This window comes from Mustela nivalis (genome assembly GCF_964662115.1).
Source record: "Mustela nivalis genome assembly, chromosome: 1".
Lineage (NCBI taxonomy): Eukaryota > Metazoa > Chordata > Mammalia > Carnivora > Mustelidae > Mustela > Mustela nivalis.
This window is the reverse complement of record NC_139020.1, coordinates 125884794-125904047: the sequence shown is the minus strand read 5'-3', so window position 1 is coordinate 125904047 and position 19254 is coordinate 125884794. Positions and strand designations below refer to the sequence as shown.

Genomic DNA, 19254 nt, shown 5'->3' with positions numbered 1-19254 from the left:
GCCAAACAAAACCGGCTGGGGACAGAGCTACCCATGGGGAGGCTGCCCACTTGCCAGCCCCTCCCAGACTGAGAAAAACATTATGTTCAAGAAACAGCAGTGACCCTGAGCTGCCACTCATGGGTATGGTCTGGCCAGTGTGTAAGGAGCACGGGGTGAGGGAGGGAGGGTACGGTTCAGAGCCAAGAGTGCTTAGGGACTGTGACACGGGTGACTCACCAACTCCCCAACCCTTTCCTTTCCCTCCTTCTGTCCCCACGTAGTCTCTCACTTGGGCAAAGACACCACTTTTAATTTTTTTTTTTTTTTATTAAAATACTGTTATACCCAGTGGAATGCAGCAGCAGTCCTGGTACAGGGTGGCATAACAAAACAGCCATGTTTACATTTTAAATATTTACGATAACTTAAACATACAGACACACGTCATGGTCTTTGGCAGAAAACGTTCACAGCACAAAAAATACTTTAAAAGAAATACCAAATATTAATCCAAAATATATTAAGTTGTTTTTTTTTTCTTTCACAATATTTTTTTGCCATTTTTTCCCTCTTCTTTTTCTTGTTGCTTTGTAAACAATGCACATGAACCAAATGTATTTTTCAGCTTTAAAGAAGGGTAGAGGGTTTAAAAAAAAATATGCAATTGTCCAGCAAATGCAAATGTTTAAAAAGGATACTTGAGAAATTATGGGAATAAAAACACATACCGAACCTAAAAACAGTAAAGGAGAAAACAAAGATTCAAGGAGAACTAAAAACAGTCAAGACAAACTACTAAAACCCACCAATCGGTCCTCGGGCTGAGCTGGGGGACTCTAAGACCTGAAGTCAAAGTCACTGCGGCTGGCAGGCTGTCACGTGGATGCTTTGCTCTGATTCCGAAGCACTGGCCCTGCTTCAGGACGCTGCTCACCGGTAGCTTGAGGAACCAGCCTCACGGGCGCCATTTTGTGCTGGGGGCTCCATTCAGAGGACGAGTTGAGTCACATCTTGTAGCTCACTGACCAGTTTTTCACCAGCATAGCTCCCTCTCCCAATCCCTCCAGGTGGGAACAAAGACTCTGATGAGAACAAAGCAACTTCTCCAGTTTCCTTCAAGAGAATTGGTGCTGGGATGCCCCCCAGATGTCTGTGTTTGGCGGCTCATTTCATCTGGCTCAGGGTTTATAACCAAACCGACAGAATGTCCCAGGGACAGGAGCTGTGGAGCCATGTCAAGAGGCTGGTAATGGGGGTCCCGTGGGCATTTAAACAAGGCTCAAGGTGGAGGAAGACAGCCAATGTCACGTGGATCAAACAGTATCAAAATCCACGGGCCAAGAACTTGAGAAAGGGAGAGAGCTGAGAGGCTAGTCAGCAGTTACAGGAACCGTGGCGGTAGGGACAGGCGAACAGAGAGGACACAGATTCGAAGCGGCATGCTTCAATCTTCTGTTTCACAGGAAAGGGGAGTATGTACAAACTGCACAGCTTATCCCAGTCCACTCAGATGGCCCCTGCCCACTCCAGCTGAGGGGACAAGGCTGTGGATTCTTCGGACTAACACTCTCCACAGTGCCCCGAACATGCAAGTCTCCGTGATCTCAGGGAGGCAGTGAGGAGCTGAGAACAGATGAGGAGGCCACAGTGGAACAGCACGGCAGACTCTGCACTGAACCAGCCCACCTGGGGTCCATGGGCAGCCATCTTGGGAAATCAGTCTCCCAAACCAATATATCCCCACCCTTCCTGCCTGAGTGCCAACTGGGGGTCCAGAGAGGGCTCAGCTCCCTTCTGGGTTTCCAGTTTCTACCCCAACGGTAAGCCTGGGAATCCTCATTCTGCATGGGCTCAGGAGGAGGGATGTGGAGCTGAGAAGCAGGGTCTTCTGCACACAGGGGTTCTCACGGCTCCCCTCACCCCTGTAGCATCCTTCTTAAGCCCCAGGGCACCAGCCAGTCAATGGGAACGAGTGCCTGGTTTGGGGAAAGCCGGGCAGCAGCAGTTGGGAGGGGCTGCTGGAATGGCTGAGAGCGGCAGAGGGCAGACGAAACGGGGGATGGTTCGGAATCCCCAAGTACTACCTCCTTCAGATCAGTATCTCCACCATGTCTGACAAGTCCTGGACTCTGGATATAGCAACAGAGTCTGGAGAGAGACAAGAGCACAGGCAAACGTCAGTGAGCATCACAAGATGGCCCTTTTAAATCCTGGCACTTTTTCAAGATAGGATCTCCCTTCACTAAAGTTGCCTTCCTCAGCTGCCCAGGTACCCGGGTACCCCCACCCCACCCCACTTGACCAACCGAGCACAAGGCTTTGCGCCCCCCACCTCTCCACCCAGACCGTCAGCGTCCGACGTGGAGGACACATTTATTTATAACTTTAAATTGGTTGGAGGCTCGGAGGGAGGGGGAGCCCTGAGGGAAGGAGGGAGGCTGCAGCATTCTTTCCGCGCCTGTGGTTTTCTGGGACAGTGAGGCGCAGGCCCACACCCGAGGGCTAATGTGAAAGGGAAGAAAACATTTAAAAGGCATCTTCTCAGATATCTCAGTCTTGGACTCTTTTTAAACTAACTCTTCTAACCTGAGATTGCCATCGGGTCACTTGCCAAGCTGCATCATCTTAGATGCTTAGATTGGCAACGAAATATGTAAGGAAGGCTACGCGCGAGCAGGCAGAGGGCCTCCCGCACAGCCGCTTTCTTTCTGAACTCGGGATCTGTCTGTGCTCGGGCTTTTCAGTTCCTTCCACCCGTGCGTCCGACCAGCCCTCACGTCCACATGGAGGGGCCCACACAGCCAGCCCGTCCAGCACCGTGTGCATCTCCCCGTGGCATGCAGGGAGCCAAGGGGTCTGGGAATGAAGGGCCCCATGCTCCAGCTCACGCCCCAGCGCGTCCACAGCTCTGTGTGGCACAGAGGTCCCGGGAAGGGGGACTTACCCAGTGAGGCTGTCCTCTGGCCCCCATTGTACCCCAGGAGGCTGTCGGGATCCAGTCCCAGGCAAGCGGCGGCACTGTCTGGGGGACCGTCGGTCTGGGTGCTCCCGTCTCTGCTCCCGTGTTTGGCGTGAGCAGGGAGGGGAGCCGCGGCCACCGGCTCCTCCTCGGGGGCCCGGTCCGCTGGAAAGGCAGGAGGCTGACAGTTATTGCCTCATGGAACTAGTGGTAGCCCCATGAAGGACAGACACCTCAAGTTAACTGTACCCACTAGGGGCCTGTGGTGGTATGGGTTGCTCTTGATTTTCAAGAATTTCATTAAGATTCGGTCAGTACTCCTGTTTCCCAATAGGAGTAACTATCAGGCTGGATTGGTTTCCAAAGCTCTTCAGTGGCAGAAGCATTCTTAGCGGGTTAAATCTGAGAACCAGTGGGGACTCTTGAATTTCTGTGGCATCCGCTGAGAGAGGAGCAGAGGACCTTGCCTGCAAGGTCCCTCTGCACAGGAAACTCTATTTCTGCTTAGATGGCGGGTGGCTGGGGTCCAACGTGCTGGAATTTACAGGGGTGGAGGCTAGCGCATGCCCCCTCACACCAGCAGGACAGCTGTGGACTGCCAGGTCACCGGAGCCAGTATGGAAGCTGGCTCCCTTGGGTTCAAGGATCGGGAAGCCCTGTCTGAGCCTCGGTTCTGGGAGCAAAGGCCTGACAGCAACCTAGCCCTCTACCTATGCCTTCCATCAGCCTCCTCTCACCTGTAGCGAGCCGGGCAGGGGCATCCACTTGCCGCTCACTAGAGGACAGACCTTGCCAGCTCTGGGTCCCTGCTGTGGCAGCCACGAAGACAGATGGCACAGATTTGGCGGGCCTCAGGGAGCCCTGCACGGTCTTGCCCGGGTCTTTCCTGGAGCGCTGCTGAAGGACCTTGATCACTGCATCCTTCTCCAGGATCTGGGCATGGAGCACCTTCAACCTAAGGGGAGAGAGACCACGCTCACATGGTCAGACCTGCCGATCCAACGGCCTCCACCCTCCCCACCTCATGAAAGCCGGAGGGAGACTTCAGAAAGGTCATCACAGTTCTGGAATCCGAAGCCCTGAAAACTACCAGGGCACACAGCACTGGGCCTTTCTTATACCAGCAAAGGCAGGTCAAAGGGTGGGTTAGATTCTTCAGATGACAGCAAGGGCACGACCCTTGCCCTGTGGGGCAATGCCCCGGAGCTGCTGACCATCTAATGAGCTTAGCTGTCCTGCTTGGCCTTATGAGTCAGACATATGTCAAACAGAAATCCTGTGGGGCCTCTGACGTTGTTTCTGAAGAGAAAATACTAGCTATCCGAAGCTAGGGCCCTAGCCCACCTTCCTTCTGGGGTGGCTCATGGTGTGGTCTCCACTGGAAAGTCTTGTTCTCCCGACTGACTGGGGGTGGGAAAAGCAGACAGAGGCCAGAGCGTTGGATAAGCATCCAAAACCTGCACAGCCACGGTCCCCTGGGCAGACCAAGGAGTCGGCTGGTATCTCTGGGAAAGAACACGGGCGAGATGCCTGGTGTGCCAGACCCATGGGAACCGGCCCAGAGGGAGGAGGGCCTGCTGAGCCTCGTGGGGAGAGGGGTGTTTATCGGGGGCTAGGGGCACGGCAGGGACCGGACAGTGCCACCCGGACCCTTCAGGGGGCCTGGCCCAACCTGCTTTCCATCTCCTGATGCCTGTGGCCACCGGTGAGCAGGCCCTCGTTGAAGCTGCTGCTGGGCGAAGGCTGGGGGGAGTGTCGGATGAGAGTGGTGTCGCGCTGTGCGGCAGCCGTGGCGGCTGCATCCATGGCAAACTGCCTCATGGCTCGCTCCTCCAGATACTTCTGCTCCCACTTGGTCATATCCGCCTCCAGCGCCAGGACTTGCTCCTCCTTCTCTCGCAGTTGTTCTGACAGCCGCAGGGCACTGAGCTCTGGGGACCCACCGCTGCCACTGGCACCAGTGAGGGGGCCTGCCTGTCTCTGTGGAGAAGGGAGTACTGTGTTCAAGGGCGGAGGCTGACATATGGCAGCCCCAGGTCCTCACCCCTGCACCCTCCCTTAGCCTGCCCCGCCCCCCCCCCCCACTCCCTGCCCTGCTGCTACCAAAGAGGAAGCAGGTGCTCTGCCTTCCCACACCCGCGTGGCTGAGGGCGTAGGAAAGATCAGGCCTGCCTCTGCACAGGGGACCCGAGAAAGTATCCTCCAAATGGGGAAAGGGGAGCTCTCAATAATCACACCGTGACAACTGGTGCAGACCAGGGCCCACCTGGGCAGTCCAGGGCCTGTGGTCACTCTAGCCCCGTGGGAAGGGTCAAGTGGGGGAGTGGAGACAGAACTCCATCTGGCTTGTAAACACTAGCATTATTAACACAGCCGAGAGCGAGGATGAAGACTCAGGATCTGGGTTACCACCTGCCCTCTCCAGTCGGGGAGATGCGTGAGAGCTGGCTAGTCTTCCGCGCTGAGGCTGCTGGGCTATCTCTCCAGAGATCAAGGATGCCAACCCCTGCTGCTGCCAAGGACCAAGGCCCACGTTCTAAGTGCCCACAGCTAGCACCCGGCCAAGAGGCAAAGCCTCTTCTAAGGCTGGTGGCTGGGAGGAGCTGGGGCGAGGCTGGTGCACAGATGCACCCTGCTCTCCAGGGGCACCTCCACCCGGATCTCAGCAGCAGTTTCCCAGACCCCGCCCTCCCTACGCCACCTCCTGGGGTCTCGCTGCCTTGGGTCTCGGAGCTCACCTGCTGGGCACGTAGGGCTTTGAGCTCCTGCTCCAGGCGGGTCCGCAGACGCAGCTCCAGCAGCTCACGCTTCTCACAGGCCGCCTGCAGCTGCCCCAGGGCCTGCTGCAGCCGCTCCACCTTCTCCACGTAGGCCTGCTTCTTGCGCAGCTCCTCCTCCGCGCGCGCCGCCCGGCCCTGCGCGTTGCTCAGAGCCTGCTCCAGCAGCTCTGCGCGCCTCCGCTGGTCCTCGATAGCACCGCGCAGCAGGGCCGTCTCCCGCTCCAGCTTCTCCTGCTCCTGCTGCTGCTCATAGCCTGCAGCGGGGAGGCAGGGGTGCTGGGTCAGGGATGGCAACCATCCCACCTGGTCCCACGGGGTGCCCACCATATGCCAGGCTCTGCACGGATGGCTCCGTGGATGCCTCTGCGTCCTGGCCTCTCCTCAACCCTGGGAGTTAGACGCTATTGTTACCATTGCCATTTTAGGCCGGAGGACAGGTACGGGCGTTTGCGGTAATAACTGGTCTACGCTGCCTCTGCTGGGACGTACACAGCCCCAAACACCGTCCACCTGCACTTCGTGTCACCGTTTCCAAAACACATTCACCCTGTTCCTTGGGCCTCAGGAAGACACTACAGACTGGCCAGATAGGAACTGTGATAGGAACCCACAGATGAGAGAAGGTGCATGTGGACTATGACAGAACCATCGTTAACACGAGAGAAGGAACAGGGAAGAGAGGAACGGCCAGCCGCACCATGAGCCGGGTGCTTACATATCTCATTCCCCTGAAGCCTTCAAAGTAGGATACGTGACCCGCAACATATGGGGGGAAAAAACACAGGACTGGTGCTGCTAAAGTGGGGACCCAAGTAGGCTTGGCCTCCCAAGGACCAGGCTGCTTCTGGCTGTGGCAGGAGGCCCCCACGCCCAGAGGCCTCTCAAAGCGGGCTCCAGGACTCATTCCGTGGATCCAGAGACCCCCAGAATAAGGCTACATTTCCCTCCTTGGTTTGGGAGACCACTGAGATGTTGGCGGATGGGCTCATAATGAATGCAAACTTTGTGGCACAATCAAAATGACTACGGTCCGAAGATTTGTGTCTAAGCTACTAGCTAGCCCAACTTTTAAATAGGGATTTTTTTTTTTTTTTTTTTTTTTGCTTGCTGGGAGAACTCTGCTCAGGGACCCACTTCACACTGTGGGGCCAACTAAGGCCCAAGCCAGACCATGAAGTCCTCCAGCTGATGCTCTAGGTCTAAATTCACCTCCCACCCGCCTGCCCTCTGACAGTCCAGCCCGCTCCCCCTGCTCCCAAAGAGGGTGTCGGCTGCTTGTCTTGCTGGAGAGTAGAAGGCGGTGGGCTGTAGGGCCTGCCTGATGAACACCGAGGCACTGTCTCTAGAGTGTGCTCTATCACAGTACCGTGGGATTTTCTGCTGTAATCAAACTGTTCCACCCTGTGCCAACAGTGCTGTAGCCACTAGGCTCTCGTGGCTACTGAGCGAGCACTTACAATATGGCTAGTGGGAGGAAGGAACTGAATTTTTAATTTTATCCCATTTTATTTAATTTTAGTCTTTGGGCCACATGTAGCAAAGTACGTAGCACAGGAGACAGGTTTTGGAATAGAAGAGTGAAGGCTTGGGACCTGGGCAGGCCAAGGGAAGATTCACTTACTTAGGGCCTTAGGACTGGAGGAGGAGGACACAGGCAACCTAGGCCAGCTCTGGCTCATTGTGGAATTTTTCAAGGCTGGTGGGTCCAGGCTGGCCTTACTCCTTGGTGTGGAGGAAGATGAGGAAGCTCAGTAATACTGAAACTGAGGCATCCACAGTGGGCTGACTTAGCATCTAAGGAACATGGTGGAGAGGCCGGCAGATAGAGTACATTGCGGATTTGGGCCTAGAAGCGATGGTCCCTTCCTGTATGTGCTCCAAGGGCCCACAGCCCACAGGGCTTACAGGAAGCAGCCTCTCCTCCCAGTTTTTACCATGACTGCCCCATATTCCAGCCCCAGAACCTGAGGCTCAGGTGAGAAGAAAATGCTCAGGTGGACAGAGCTAAGAGAGCTCGGCCTCAGAACTCAAGGCCAGATCCCCAGAGAGGGCAGAGCCAGAGCAGTCAAAGCAGGGGTGGGGTGGGGTGGGGGTGGGGGTCTGTACCAAAAGTAGGTGACATTGGTGACAGTGATCACCCTTTCCTACTACTGCTGACTGACCCCAGAAAAAAGGTGAGGTCAACCAGAGACATTTTCCCTGGGAGTTTTATGTTTTCTCCATGTGTATTAAGGAACAAGGAAGAGCTGCTTCACTTTCCTTAGTCCTTGGGGAGGGATGGGGGGACCCAGTCTCTGTTTCCCCACAGCTTCCTGCTGCCTTGCACAACCTCTAAGGCCCTGGTAGGGGCCACCTCCAGCCACCAGGATGGAACCATAGGCTTCTCTTATCTGTCGGGGAGGAGAGCTCCTAGGCTGGGGCGGGGCAGACAAGTTGGGAGATTGGAGGGGGCCAAGGGCAGGCAGAAGGGGGTTCACCTTCTGCCCTGGAGAAAGCCACTGGCTGGGGCCCACCAGCTCTGGCCTTGTCCCTTTGTCTCAGTGGCTCTAGGCAGGGGAGGGAGCGGGGGGGGGGGGGGGCAGGCCCAGAGCGGAACAGCCCAGCGGCTCAGGAATGCCAGGCATCCAGGTCACCCGCGGCTGCGAGATTAATGGCTCCAGCGAGGAGCCAAGAACAGCCTGGCGCTTGCTCCCCAGGGAGCGGAAACGTCTCCAGGCCAGCCTCCCCCACTTTGCCTCTCCTCTGCTGGCTCCCAGAAATCTGTCTAGCGACTTCCTTTCTGCGGCAGTGTGAGACCCCAAAGCCTACCCTCTTCCTCTAGGAGGCCCCCATCCCTCCCCAACTCCCAAGGGCTGTCCCCTTTCTGTCCTTCCCCACCATCACCTCCCTCCCAGGCACCCAAAGTCATTGCCACCTTGCTCTGTTCCAGATGGCCTAGCCTACCTCCTGCTCCACCCCAACCCCTAATCCCTTCAGGATCATGTCCCCCCACTTGCTGTCCTGGGCAGCCCTGTCTGGGGCTCTGAGCCCCCGTGCAGCAGAAGGAGGTGCTGCCAGTCAGAGCTCAGTCCTCAAGCTGGTCCCTGACTTCTGGATGCCCCATTCTGTCCAGACCCCTCACATATAGTAGGCTTTCTCAAAGCCACTCTCACCAGGACACCAGCCACCCCCATTCCATTTCTCTGCAAAAGCCCGAACACCATTACAGCACAGTAGGAACTAACTGCCTCTGTCTCTTCTGACTGGTAGTGCTTCTTCCTGCTGCCAAGCTTCCTTTAATCCCACTCCACATACCTCCCCGAGCCATCCCACTGCCTCTTCCCCTGTGGGCAGGTCTCTGCCCCTGCCATCCCCACAAAGCCTCTCTCAGGCCAGTGGGGACTTCCCACTCACTAGTCTCCGAGGCCAGGGGCACCTTTGTTACCTTACATCTGTGGTTAGAAAACCCTGCTTCCTTCTCAAGCTCAGCCCCTCTCGCTTGACCGCCCCCCCGCCCCTGTGCCTTCCAGTACCTGCTCCCACCCTCTGCCCAGTTCCTGAGAGGGGCTTAGCATGGTTCCGCTAATGAACAAGTGGCTGACTGAATAGACCAGTCAATACTGAATTCATCCATTCTCTTCCAGAAGCCTTCCACCACCTCTATTAGAGGAGCTTCCTAAACCCTTTCCTCAGCCTGGTTAAGCTCCAGGAACGCACTGTGGGTTGTCTGCAGGGACCCTCACCTGCCCCCCTTGTTATGGCCCAGTTGCACCATCCTCCCCAGCTTCTCACATTCCAGCTGGGCACCCCTAACCTTCCCGCGCCTGGAACTCCCTGGGGAACTCAACATTCCTTCTCTCTGTTCCCACTTGCCTCCAGGGTTATCTGGCCTCCCCCAATGCCCACTGCATCTCTAGTTCTGAAGGATACTATACCGACACAGCAGCACAGTTCAGCAAATCACTGCGCCCCAGTGTCCCTCTGCTAACCACTCATCTCTCCAATAAATACAGAACATCATCGTATCTTTGGAAGCCACCACTCCCAGCTGAGACACCGCAGTGCCGGGTACATAGTAGGCATTCTGGAATCCTGTGTTCGAAGCACTGCTTTGCCAGGCGGGAGGGCCAGTCCTTTGTGTCCACAGTCTCCCCACCCACTTATCTGTGCGGGCCTCTAAGCGGGAACCCCACTCACTCTGAGCAAGTAGCTTGGCCACCATGTCCTGACTTCCTGCCTGGGCCTCCTGGGTCTTGGTTGCTAGACGACGATTTGCAGATTCCAATCTCTCTGTTTCAAATGAAGGAAAAAAATGTTTTGAGGAAAGATGCTGGGAGTATCAGGTGAAGCTGCCTGCCCGGGTGTCCCCTGGGGTCCTGGGTGTGGGGCTGCACCCTCCAAACCAGGGACAGACTGATAGGGAACCACTGGGTGTGCCACGAGCCAAGTGAGGAGGGAGACACTGGGCACATCAGTGAGGGTTCCGCGAGAGGTTCCAAGGTGCAGAACAGACACAAGCATCCCCCTGTCAAGGTGGCTTCCAGGAGTTTCAAGCTGGCCCCCTGTGAGCCAGTTTACACTTATTTTTGCAAATGCAGAGATTCTCCATTCCTCCCTAGACCAGAGCAATCAGGGCCTCCACAGATGATTGCCAGCCCCTCACCCTGGGTGCTCTCTCTCACCTCTAAGATCCCTGTTGAAGTCCTGCAGCCTCCTCATTTCACTGTCCATTTTGTTCCGCATGGTCTTCTCCAGGGCCTCCCGCTTAGAAGAGGCTCTCGTCAGGCTCTCGTGGGCCTCGGAGAGCCGCTGGATTTCACCTTCCAGCTGCAAGAGGCAGAAAGGAGAGCTGAAGAAAGGGGACAGATCCCAGACAATGTGTGCCCTCAGGGTCCCCTCCACAGGCCCAGGCTGCTCTGCTACGCCATCATAAAGGGTGAGTGAGAAGAAGGTATAAGGTGACGGCAAAAAAAAAAAAAAAATCCAGGGGGCTATAGTGGGATGTTCAGAAGCCCAAATCAGATACTAGAACCAGCATGCAAGGGTCCCCGCAATTGTGCCAATGCTGAGTGAACCCAGGGCCAGGTTCTCTGGAAGTGGCTGCCCTGGACTGACCCAACATAGCTTCCCTGCGCCCAATGGTCCAGAAGGAAGTATTTTACTTTTGGTTAGTTTCTACTGAGAGTCTGAGCCCCGTGGGATAGGACTGGGCACAGAAAAAAGACTCCAGCCGTGTTCTGGGAGTTTTGAGCAAGCTGGGACACCATAGGAGGCCAGAGGCCACCTGTCAAAGCTGAATGCACAGCAAGTAAACCTTCACGAAGGAAGGGGGCGCGAGCTGCCAGCCTCAGTTGCCTGTGGCCGGAGTATTTATTCCTGTGGCCATCACCCTCTGCTACAGAGGGCCAGCCTGGCCCCAGCGGCCCCTCCCACTTGGCTGCTGGCAGGTTCCGCACGTGCTCCAAGCTCTGCTCCAAGCTCGGCTGGGATTCCAATAAGTAGCTCGTTTTTTCCAAGAGGAGGGGCTTTCTCTGGGGCCAGGGCTGGCCTAGAACAGACCTGCTGTTGTGTGGGGGACACAAAGGGCTCTCTGTGGGAGGTGTCCGCAGGAGGGGGTGTGTGCAGGGGAAGGGCGTGCAGGGAGCTGGTGAATGGGCTCTTTTTATCACTGCTGGGCAGCAACTGCTCACACTCCAGGGCTGCTCTGCTGGCCTCGAGGTTGCTCCCCAGCTGTCTAGAGTCAGCGAGGGAGGGCATGGGAAGGACGAAGGGGTGGGCAGCAGCTCCCCCACCCCTGACCATGTCCCTCTCTTCTGAGGTCCCAGCGGGGCCTACCTTCTCAATGCGGCCAGCCTTCTCTGCTGAGCTCTCCAGCTCCCTCTGCAGCCTCTCATTGTCCCTCTGCAGCCTGGCATTGTCCCTCAGCAAGGTCTCCAGCTGGGCCAGGTGGGCGCTGCCCGAGGTGGCAGAGGGGGCCTGGGTGCTTGCTGGCCCCTCCATCTCGGGTGGACCGAGGGAGCCTAGGGGGCCATGGCTGAGAGCAGCTGGGTGTGGGGGCAGGGGGGGCTCCTGGGGCTGCTGTAAGTACTGGTACTGTTGTTGCTGCTGGAGGAACACGGGGGGCACCTGGGCCTGCAGGATCCTGGGGAGCAGAAAAGACGGTGTTCAGAGACGGCACAGACCCCTGTGGCTCCCACCTGAGTGGCCCTGAGTAGGCCCAGCCCTCCTGGTATACGGGAGAGGCTCCCCACATCAGGCATTGACCAGCGGGGAAGGCCTTTTCCCCATGGGGTCTACACTAGACCCTCAAGGGGTTTTAACATCAGGATTCTTGTGTCACACCCAGCATCACAGTTGGCTGGGACCTTATGAGCCACCAGCAGATAAATAAGGCATCTTAAGCACTGAGCACTTGACCTTTCTAATTCACAGAAGGTTCTTTTGGGTCTGGAGGCCACACTGATGGTGATTGAGCACACAGCCTCCCAGGCCCCTGGGCTGCTTGATGGCTGGACCCCAGCAGCTACCCCTATGTCTGTCTGTTCTAAGCCTCTCACACCAGCACCAGCACCTGCACAACCACGTTTTTCTCCCTCCTATTTCGGGTCCCGTCACCCATCGCAGAAACATTTTTTTGAATACTGTGGCTAAGGGCAGAGTGGTAAGATGGATGTCTGGGGAAGTAGTCTACAAAATCGGCATTCAAGTCTCTGGGGTGCTGGCGTGCCTCTGCTCCTCACAAGGGTTAGCATTCCCAGCCTCAAGGGGCTGGCCAGGCCTACACAAAGCCTGGCAGGATCCTGGGCCTACAGCACGTGCTCCCACCATGGCGGCCCAGCCTCTATCTCTCCCAGAGGTAACTGCAGCGTCTTGTCTGTTTAAAAAGAGTAAATGTGACCCACACCCTGGTTTTTCTTAGGCATAGGGGCTACCACCGTGATAGCCCGAGTTTAAAGACGATGTTCCACTGGCCTCTAACAATGCTGTAATGTCGCTCTCAGGGCCCCATTAAGGGAAGGAGCAAAGAGCAAGAGGCATGAGGTGAAGCCTGGTCACAGGGCCTTTCTGGGGCCTTGGGACTTCAAGTGTAAAAGAACAGGCTGCCTCCATCACACCAGGAATTTTCCAAGTCCCAGACGCTCCATGAGAGTTGGATGCCACTCGTGGATCCATCACACCTCAGTGCTCATGTCCTCCCCCGCCATTACCTCCCCTCCCCTGCTCCCCTGAGGATCGTAGGCTAGAAGAAAAGTCCCTGCCCCAAGTTCCCAATGAACAGTCCTTATGTGATCAGCTGAAAGGAGAGGCTGGACAGATTTATTTCTCTCCCTGCCTAAGGTAGAGCTTCCAGCAAGAGCTGAACAGAGGGTCCCCACAGGAATGTGCAAACTCTCCTTGCACTGCTAAATGTGGCGTTCTTGGGGTTGCTTCACGAACTTTCTCCCCCCTGCAGTAGGCCAGGCAGACACAACTGGCATTCTTTGTGGATGACTTAGCTCTGAGAAAGAATAGATTCTCCTTTCCCTTCACACTTGCTCTCCCTTCCCCTATTCTGCTCCCCCCTCCCTTTTTTGTTCTCCTGTGGTCTACTTCCTTTCCACGATATTATCTTTTCCTGACAGGATTCAGTAAGGCTGCTCCAGAAGAAGAAACCCACGACTCAGCTTCCGAAACTCTCCCTGACCAAGCTCTGAGAAAGGAGCTAAGGCGGCAGGAGGTTGGGGGGGGGGGGGGGGCTGGGCACGAGAGGTGGAGGTTGGAGAAAACCCACAAGGCTCCATCCTCTGCTCCTCCATACCAACACCATGGCGTCACTCGTTTCTCGAGAGCAAGGAAAGACATCTATCCCAGGAAAAGGCCAAATGGTGGGAAAGTGGGTGACTAAATGAAGATTCAGCAAGCATGATGAGAACCAGAATTCATCCTTGAGCCTTCCAGAAGAAAGGAGGCTGCGAATGCTCTGGCCCTCTGGTGGGGTTTCCTAGACCAGCACGCGGGGAGATGCAGTGTGTGAATGGAGAAGTGTGTGTCCGCTTCTCAGAAGGTGCTGGGCCAACGGAGAAGCCTGGGGCAGAGCCGCATTCCTAGGAACCATTATTTCTGCAAACTGTCTGGGCTTTCTGCCTCCTCCTGGTCTCTTGCTTCCATTCTTGCCCCTCCAAATCCATTCTCTCTACCTGCAGCCCCAGGGAACTTTTGAAAGAAGGAAGCCAAATTGCATCCTCTAACGGCTTCCCTTCACACTCAGAATCAAACTGCATTCCCCAGCAGCCTTTTCCCAGTGCCCCAGAAAGGGGCTCGTCTGGACCTCAAGTCCTCTGCCCCAAGGGGCTCCAGCCACCTGGGGCACATAGGGAAACAGGAAAGGAAATGCAGAGTAGCAAGCGGTCAGCTCCTGCCTGGGTGTAGGATAGGGGATAGGGGGAGGTCTCTAAGGAGGCCATCTGGCCCTTCCTGCCTCCAGTAAGGAGTGCCTCCCACTAATCACAGAAAGCAGACTGTCCACTTGGTCTTAAAACATCTGCGGGGAAGGAGGTCTCACCTTTTTCCCACTTAGCTTGGAAACAGTTTGGCAATGATTCCCAGCCCTTGTCTTGAGCAAGTTCTTTCAAAAACCTAACCTTTACCCTGCTGCTGTAACTGGTACCCCCTGGAAACCCTAGTTACTTGATAGCTAATCACACAACGGTATCCATCTCCAAATTAAAGCAAAAGACACCACTAAGTTCTCCTGTGATCTGGGCTACGTCCTACTCTCTCTTCCAGGAATCAGCCCCTCCTTGGGAAGGAGAGGGGTGTACTGGTGGCCTTCCTCTGGGGCTTGTCAGCCCTGGCACAGGTATCATCTGGAAGAAAGTCAAGAGCTTGAAAGATCAGGATGAGCAGTTACCTGACTTCAGCATGCTGGAAGTGTGGGCTTCCGCGGGTGCGGTACCGTGGGTCGGTGACAGCACTGGCAGTCTCATGAGCTAGCATAACGTGGGGGTACTGAGGTGGAGGTCCACGGGGCTCTGGGCCCTCGGCTGGGAGGGGCCTGGACGCAGGGCCCTGCTGACTGCGGGCCAGCTGCGGGAAGCTGTGGGAGGAGCTCATGTGGCTGGGGGCCCGGGCACCGTTCCTCTCCAGGGACAGCTGAAGGAGCCGCTCACTCAGGGAGCGCACATGCCCGTGACGCAGCTCCCGCAGGGCCTCGTCCTGACTCCGATGGGCTCCTGAGGCCCCTCGGGGATCCCGGTCCCCCACATGCGGCCGGGGACCCGCCTGCTGGGCCGCATAGTACTGGGAGTGGGCTTTGGCCTCTTCATAGGTGGGCAGCTCCTCACCCTTGCTGGGCTGCGGGCACAGCCGGTAGAGGGTGTTCTCTGCCAGGTGGGTCTCACCGCCCTGGTGCTCCTGGCCCTGGGGCTCCTGCCTGGTGGCTTGCTGCAGCACCTGAGCGTCCTCAGGTGCCAAGACCTCGGCAGAGGCTTGGGGGCTACCTGTGCCCCCGGCTCCGGCCCCACCCCGCAGGGCCTGCTGTTGGATGGCCAGCAGCGTGCGTGTCTCTGTCAGGTTGCCATAGCGCAGCTGCTCCTGGATGAGACGGTGCAGTACTGTCCCGGAGGAGTCTTCCAGCGTCCTCATGCTTCCTTGGCTGCCACACACTCACTGGCGGCTCGTGGCACCTCGCCCCAGGGCACCTGGGAGGAGAGAAAGAAGAGCAATGAGGGGCAGCACACAGGAAAGAACAAGGCTGTGGAGGGTCACTCAAGCCTGGGCTCAGCTGCCAATGCTGCCACCTAATGATGAAGGCAAGTGACCTAACCTGTGAGACTCAGTTTCTCCACTGGAAAAATTTAAGAGTAATGCTTGCCTCATGGAGTTGAAAATTAAATAAGCCAAGGGCTGCTGAGCTCCTGGTGCACTGTAAATCCTTGGCAGAGGACTGCCATTACAGTCCTATTCGCAGAGACTTACTGGCCCAAAGAAAGACCCCAGTAACTTTGAAGGTAATCAATCACCCAGGAACCACAGCCTCCTGCAGTCAGCTTCCCAATGAAAAGGCTGATGAGAGACCTCAGCGTAGGGGTAGCTCAGCTATAACCACTAAACACATTCAGGGTTAGACAGGGTCCCAGCTTCTTGGCACATGGTGAATAATCAGTCCAGCCTAGCAGAAGCCCTGGGCAAACAGCCCCTACGTCCCTCTAGAATGCAGCACTCCTGAGCCCTAGCCTTGGCACAGTTAACTCATCACCCTTTACCCCCTTTCCCACACTGTGCCCTCCCTATCATGGCATGACCTTGGCAGTCACTCTGCAAGGTGAATGGGAAGAAGGGAGAAAAGTCATCTGGTTTGGTGAATAAGGGATGAGAGAAGACAGGCTAGCTACCACAGGACCATGGTTTTGTGAAATGAGGCATCAAGGTTTATGGGCCAGTCACACAGTCTGTGTGCGGACAAGTGCCTGGGAGCACCTGGAAAGACAAAGGATGGCACCGTGTCTTTGATTTTTGACCGTCCGACCGATGTAAAACACACACACACCTGCTACTTAGAAAAAGACCTGGATGGTCCTCTGCTACATTGTGGGGGTGGGCGCTGGGCATCTTGACATCACTAACAACCATCTGAGCCAAATGGAGGAGTAAGGGAGCAAGGGAGAGGCTCCTGGTTGCTGGGGCTGGGCGCCTGCAGCGCAGGGCATGTGTCCCGAGGAAGGGATTCTCTTCTGAGCTTGGGCTCTCAGTGGCTCAGGTCCTGGAAAACTGCCTGCCTCACTGGGCTTCCTTCCCACAGCCTCCTCCAACACAAACCTCCAAAGGAGATTTGGGGAAAACCAAACAAAACCCACATCTCCATAGGTCCTTACTTATGGGGGGAGGGGAGTGGGAAAAACATGGTCCCTCCCCTGCCTCAAAAGTAGCCCCAGGGCCCCACTGCATTTTGGATTTGGGAGGCTGGCACTCCTTCCTCCCAGCAGCCCAGAAAGGAGGAGAGGGAGTGGAGTCTGGCATCTTCGTCCCCATCCTTTCCGGCACCCAATCACGCTGCCCCCCTCTCCCTACACACAGTAGGTGTGGAGATCCAAGACTCCAGAGTTGCCAGAGGCAAAACAAACCAGAATCAATTCACCTTAGAGTTTCATCCACGAGGCATTTTCTTTAAAAAAAAAAAAAAAAAAAAAAAAAATCAGTTTGGGCTGACTCTCGCTGAGAACGAAGAAGGGGGTGGGGTGTACCGAATGCAGAGTTTCCTGGACACATTCCTAGTCTCCTCCCCGCAGAAATGTGCCTGGGAGCGGGGAACACCTACCGGACCTCTCAGCCGAGTCTGTCCCTGTCAGGCCCCTCGGATTCGGATGCACATTCTTTCAGCTGAGCCGTTGTTAAATCTGGGACCACGACCCCAGCCATGCACCTTTGGTGCACCAGCGCACGCAACTCCCTGAACACCCCACCCCCGTTCCTAAGTAAGCACACAACTCCGGCTCTCGCTAGCTTAAGGAACCCAAGCAAACTCTCAAAGTCGGACTGCAACCCAGCCAGGATCCAGCCCTACCCGGACTCCAAGCCGACCACGAACACCCGGAGGCTGCCAGGGCGCTTAGAGCGAGCAGGCGAGGGTAGCCCACTGAGTTCTTTAAGCTTTGCGGGTCCGCCTCCCTCCCTGCCTCCCGAGCCCTCTTTGTTTTCCAAATGCTCCAACGCTGACGTCACCGGGCTGGACGGCCGGCTGCATTCTTTCTAAGTGAGAGCCATTCCGTGGCTCCAGAGAGGATTTTCCAAGGAAGACAAAGAGGAATTCTTGGACTAGTTGGGGGCAAAGACACCTGTAATCCCCACCTAACCAGTTCAACCCCAGGGCCCTGCAACTTGAACTCCGAGCGGCGCCTCCTGCCCTGTTCCGCGCCCCTCTCCCAGGCCCACGACCCACTACAGGGGACTCCGCTCTCGCCAAAGGCTGCCCCTCTGCCCCCTCCCCAAGGGACCCGCGCGCCAGCGACAGCCCCAGACCCAGGCACGCTGCGAGGGGCCGGCAGCGAGGAACGGCTCAGGGCCGCCTCCGCGGCTTCCTCGAAAGGGCGCACTTCACCCAGGGGACGCTCGGTGCGTCCGGCTCCCGCTCCCGGAAAAGGGCGGGCTGCACGGGGTCTCTGGCTCCGGCTGGACGCGCGTCTCCCCGGGCCCGCGCGCTCCCCGCACCCCGGAGGCGCCTTCCTTACCGCTGTGGCCCGCAGGTGCTCGGCGTAGTCAGACCCGACGACCCGGCCCGGCCCGGCCCGGCCCGGTCCGGCCCGGCTCGGCTCGGCTCGGCTCGGCAGCGGAGGTGTGCACTCGGCGGTGGCGCGGACGCTCTGGCCGCTCGGGCCCCAGCGCGCAGCCCCAGAGTCGGCCCGCGCCGGAGGCGGCTGCTATGCCAGGAATGTGAGAGTTTCAGGTTCCCCCTCGGGATCAAAGCGAACCACAAATAACCTCTCAGCGCACCGCCCTCCTCCGCCCTCCGCCTCCTCCCGCTCCCTCCTCCCGGCCCCCGCCTTCCTCTCGGGAGGCGGCGCTGCGGACTGAGCCCGGAGCTCCTTTCCCGGGCCGCCCAGAGCCCTCTAGGACGCCCTACACCTCTCCCGCCTCCACACCCCACCGCCACGCTTTGCCTCCGGGGCTGCTGCGGACGAATTCATCTCCTCGGCCATTACCGTCCCGCAAACCCGTCCCCGCCTTTCCACCCACTCTTTCATTCCTGTGCGCGGACAGGGACACCCGAAAGCTGGACAATCGCGTATCCCTGAGGGGTTCTGGGTTTTGCTGCGGCGGAGGGGTTCGGGGAGTGTGTGTGTGTGTGTGTGCGCGCGCGCGCGTGCGCGCAATGTGACTGCAATGATGTCCACACCTGCCTGGCTTGGACCCTAAGCCCCCGTCCCTGGTGAAAAGAGAAGCCGCTTCTAGCTCTAGTCTCTTCCCTAACCCCCACTGTTTTCACTGCCAGCGGCAACCTTTGAATTGCCCTGTTATTGTTTACAAACACCTTCACCAGCTCTTTTGGGGCCTGTCTCCACAGGAAGTGTGAATCTGGGTTGAAAATCTTCCGGTTAATTTGATCCACGTAACCCACTGAATCACCCGCCGCCAGGCGCTCTGTCCAACTCTTCCGGAAAAAGGACTAATGGGCACCCCGAAATTTACGCAGGGCGCATGGTGTGCCACCACCCGCTTTTCGCCTCGTCATCCGGGTCAGCCCTCCTAAATCATCGTCCCAGGGAATTCTGTTATCCTTTCTGTGTTATACACGAGGAAGCCAAGGCTCAGGGAGGTTAATTAGCTTGATACAGAGCAGAAGCGATGAAGCCAGGTAACCACTGGCTGCTATTTTTCATTCTCAAAACCCTTCTGTTTCCACCAGGATCCAGGCTCCCTATACAGGGACAGGACAGACCCTGGGAGCCTGAGGAAGGGGCTCCATTCCAGTCTCTTCTTCATTTTCCCCAACACACCTACCAGTCAGGGGCCTTCCTTGATGTCTACCTCTGTTGCTCCTGGTATTCTTCATCTGGGTGGAGTGATTTCCTCTGCCCT

The 19254-nt window shown here is 56.9% G+C and overlaps 1 protein-coding gene across 2 annotated transcripts; it reads right to left on the bottom strand.

Annotated features, from left to right (window-relative positions):
• Positions 1–288: 288 nt before the first annotated feature.
• AMOTL2 (angiomotin like 2) lies at positions 289–18156 on the bottom strand. Of its 2 annotated transcripts, none has more exons than XM_082716279.1 (10): positions 17907–18156; positions 14591–15380; positions 11536–11842; positions 10383–10527; positions 9898–9990; positions 5680–5975; positions 4614–4921; positions 3679–3896; positions 2927–3106; positions 289–2130 (listed from the first exon to the last, which is right to left on the bottom strand). In XM_082716279.1, the coding sequence occupies exons 2-10, from the start codon at positions 15322–15324 to the stop codon at positions 2072–2074; spliced, it is 2340 nt and encodes a 779-aa protein (XP_082572405.1). In that variant the 5' UTR covers positions 15325–15380; positions 17907–18156; the 3' UTR covers positions 289–2071. The 2 variants fall into 2 exon arrangements, with proteins under 2 accessions (XP_082572405.1, XP_082572406.1); XM_082716280.1 differs by lacking the exon at positions 17907–18156 and adding an exon at positions 17243–17264.
• Between the last annotated feature and the right edge of the window lie 1098 nt (positions 18157–19254).

What these genes read in the sequence shown, in the direction of transcription:
- AMOTL2 (XM_082716279.1), bottom strand. Translation starts at nt 15,324, where the DNA reads ATGAGGACGCTGGAAGACTCCTCCGGGACAGTACTGCACCGTCTCATC. An exon ending in CCCTGCCCGGCTCGCTACAG is followed by an intron (nt 3,107 to 3,678) that starts GTGAGAGGAGGC and finishes CTGCCTTTCCAG; the next exon opens with CGGACCGGGCCCCCGAGGAG. An exon ending in CCAGAGGACAGCCTCACTGG is followed by an intron (nt 2,131 to 2,926) that starts GTAAGTCCCCCT and finishes GTCTCTCTCCAG; the next exon opens with ACTCTGTTGCTATATCCAGA.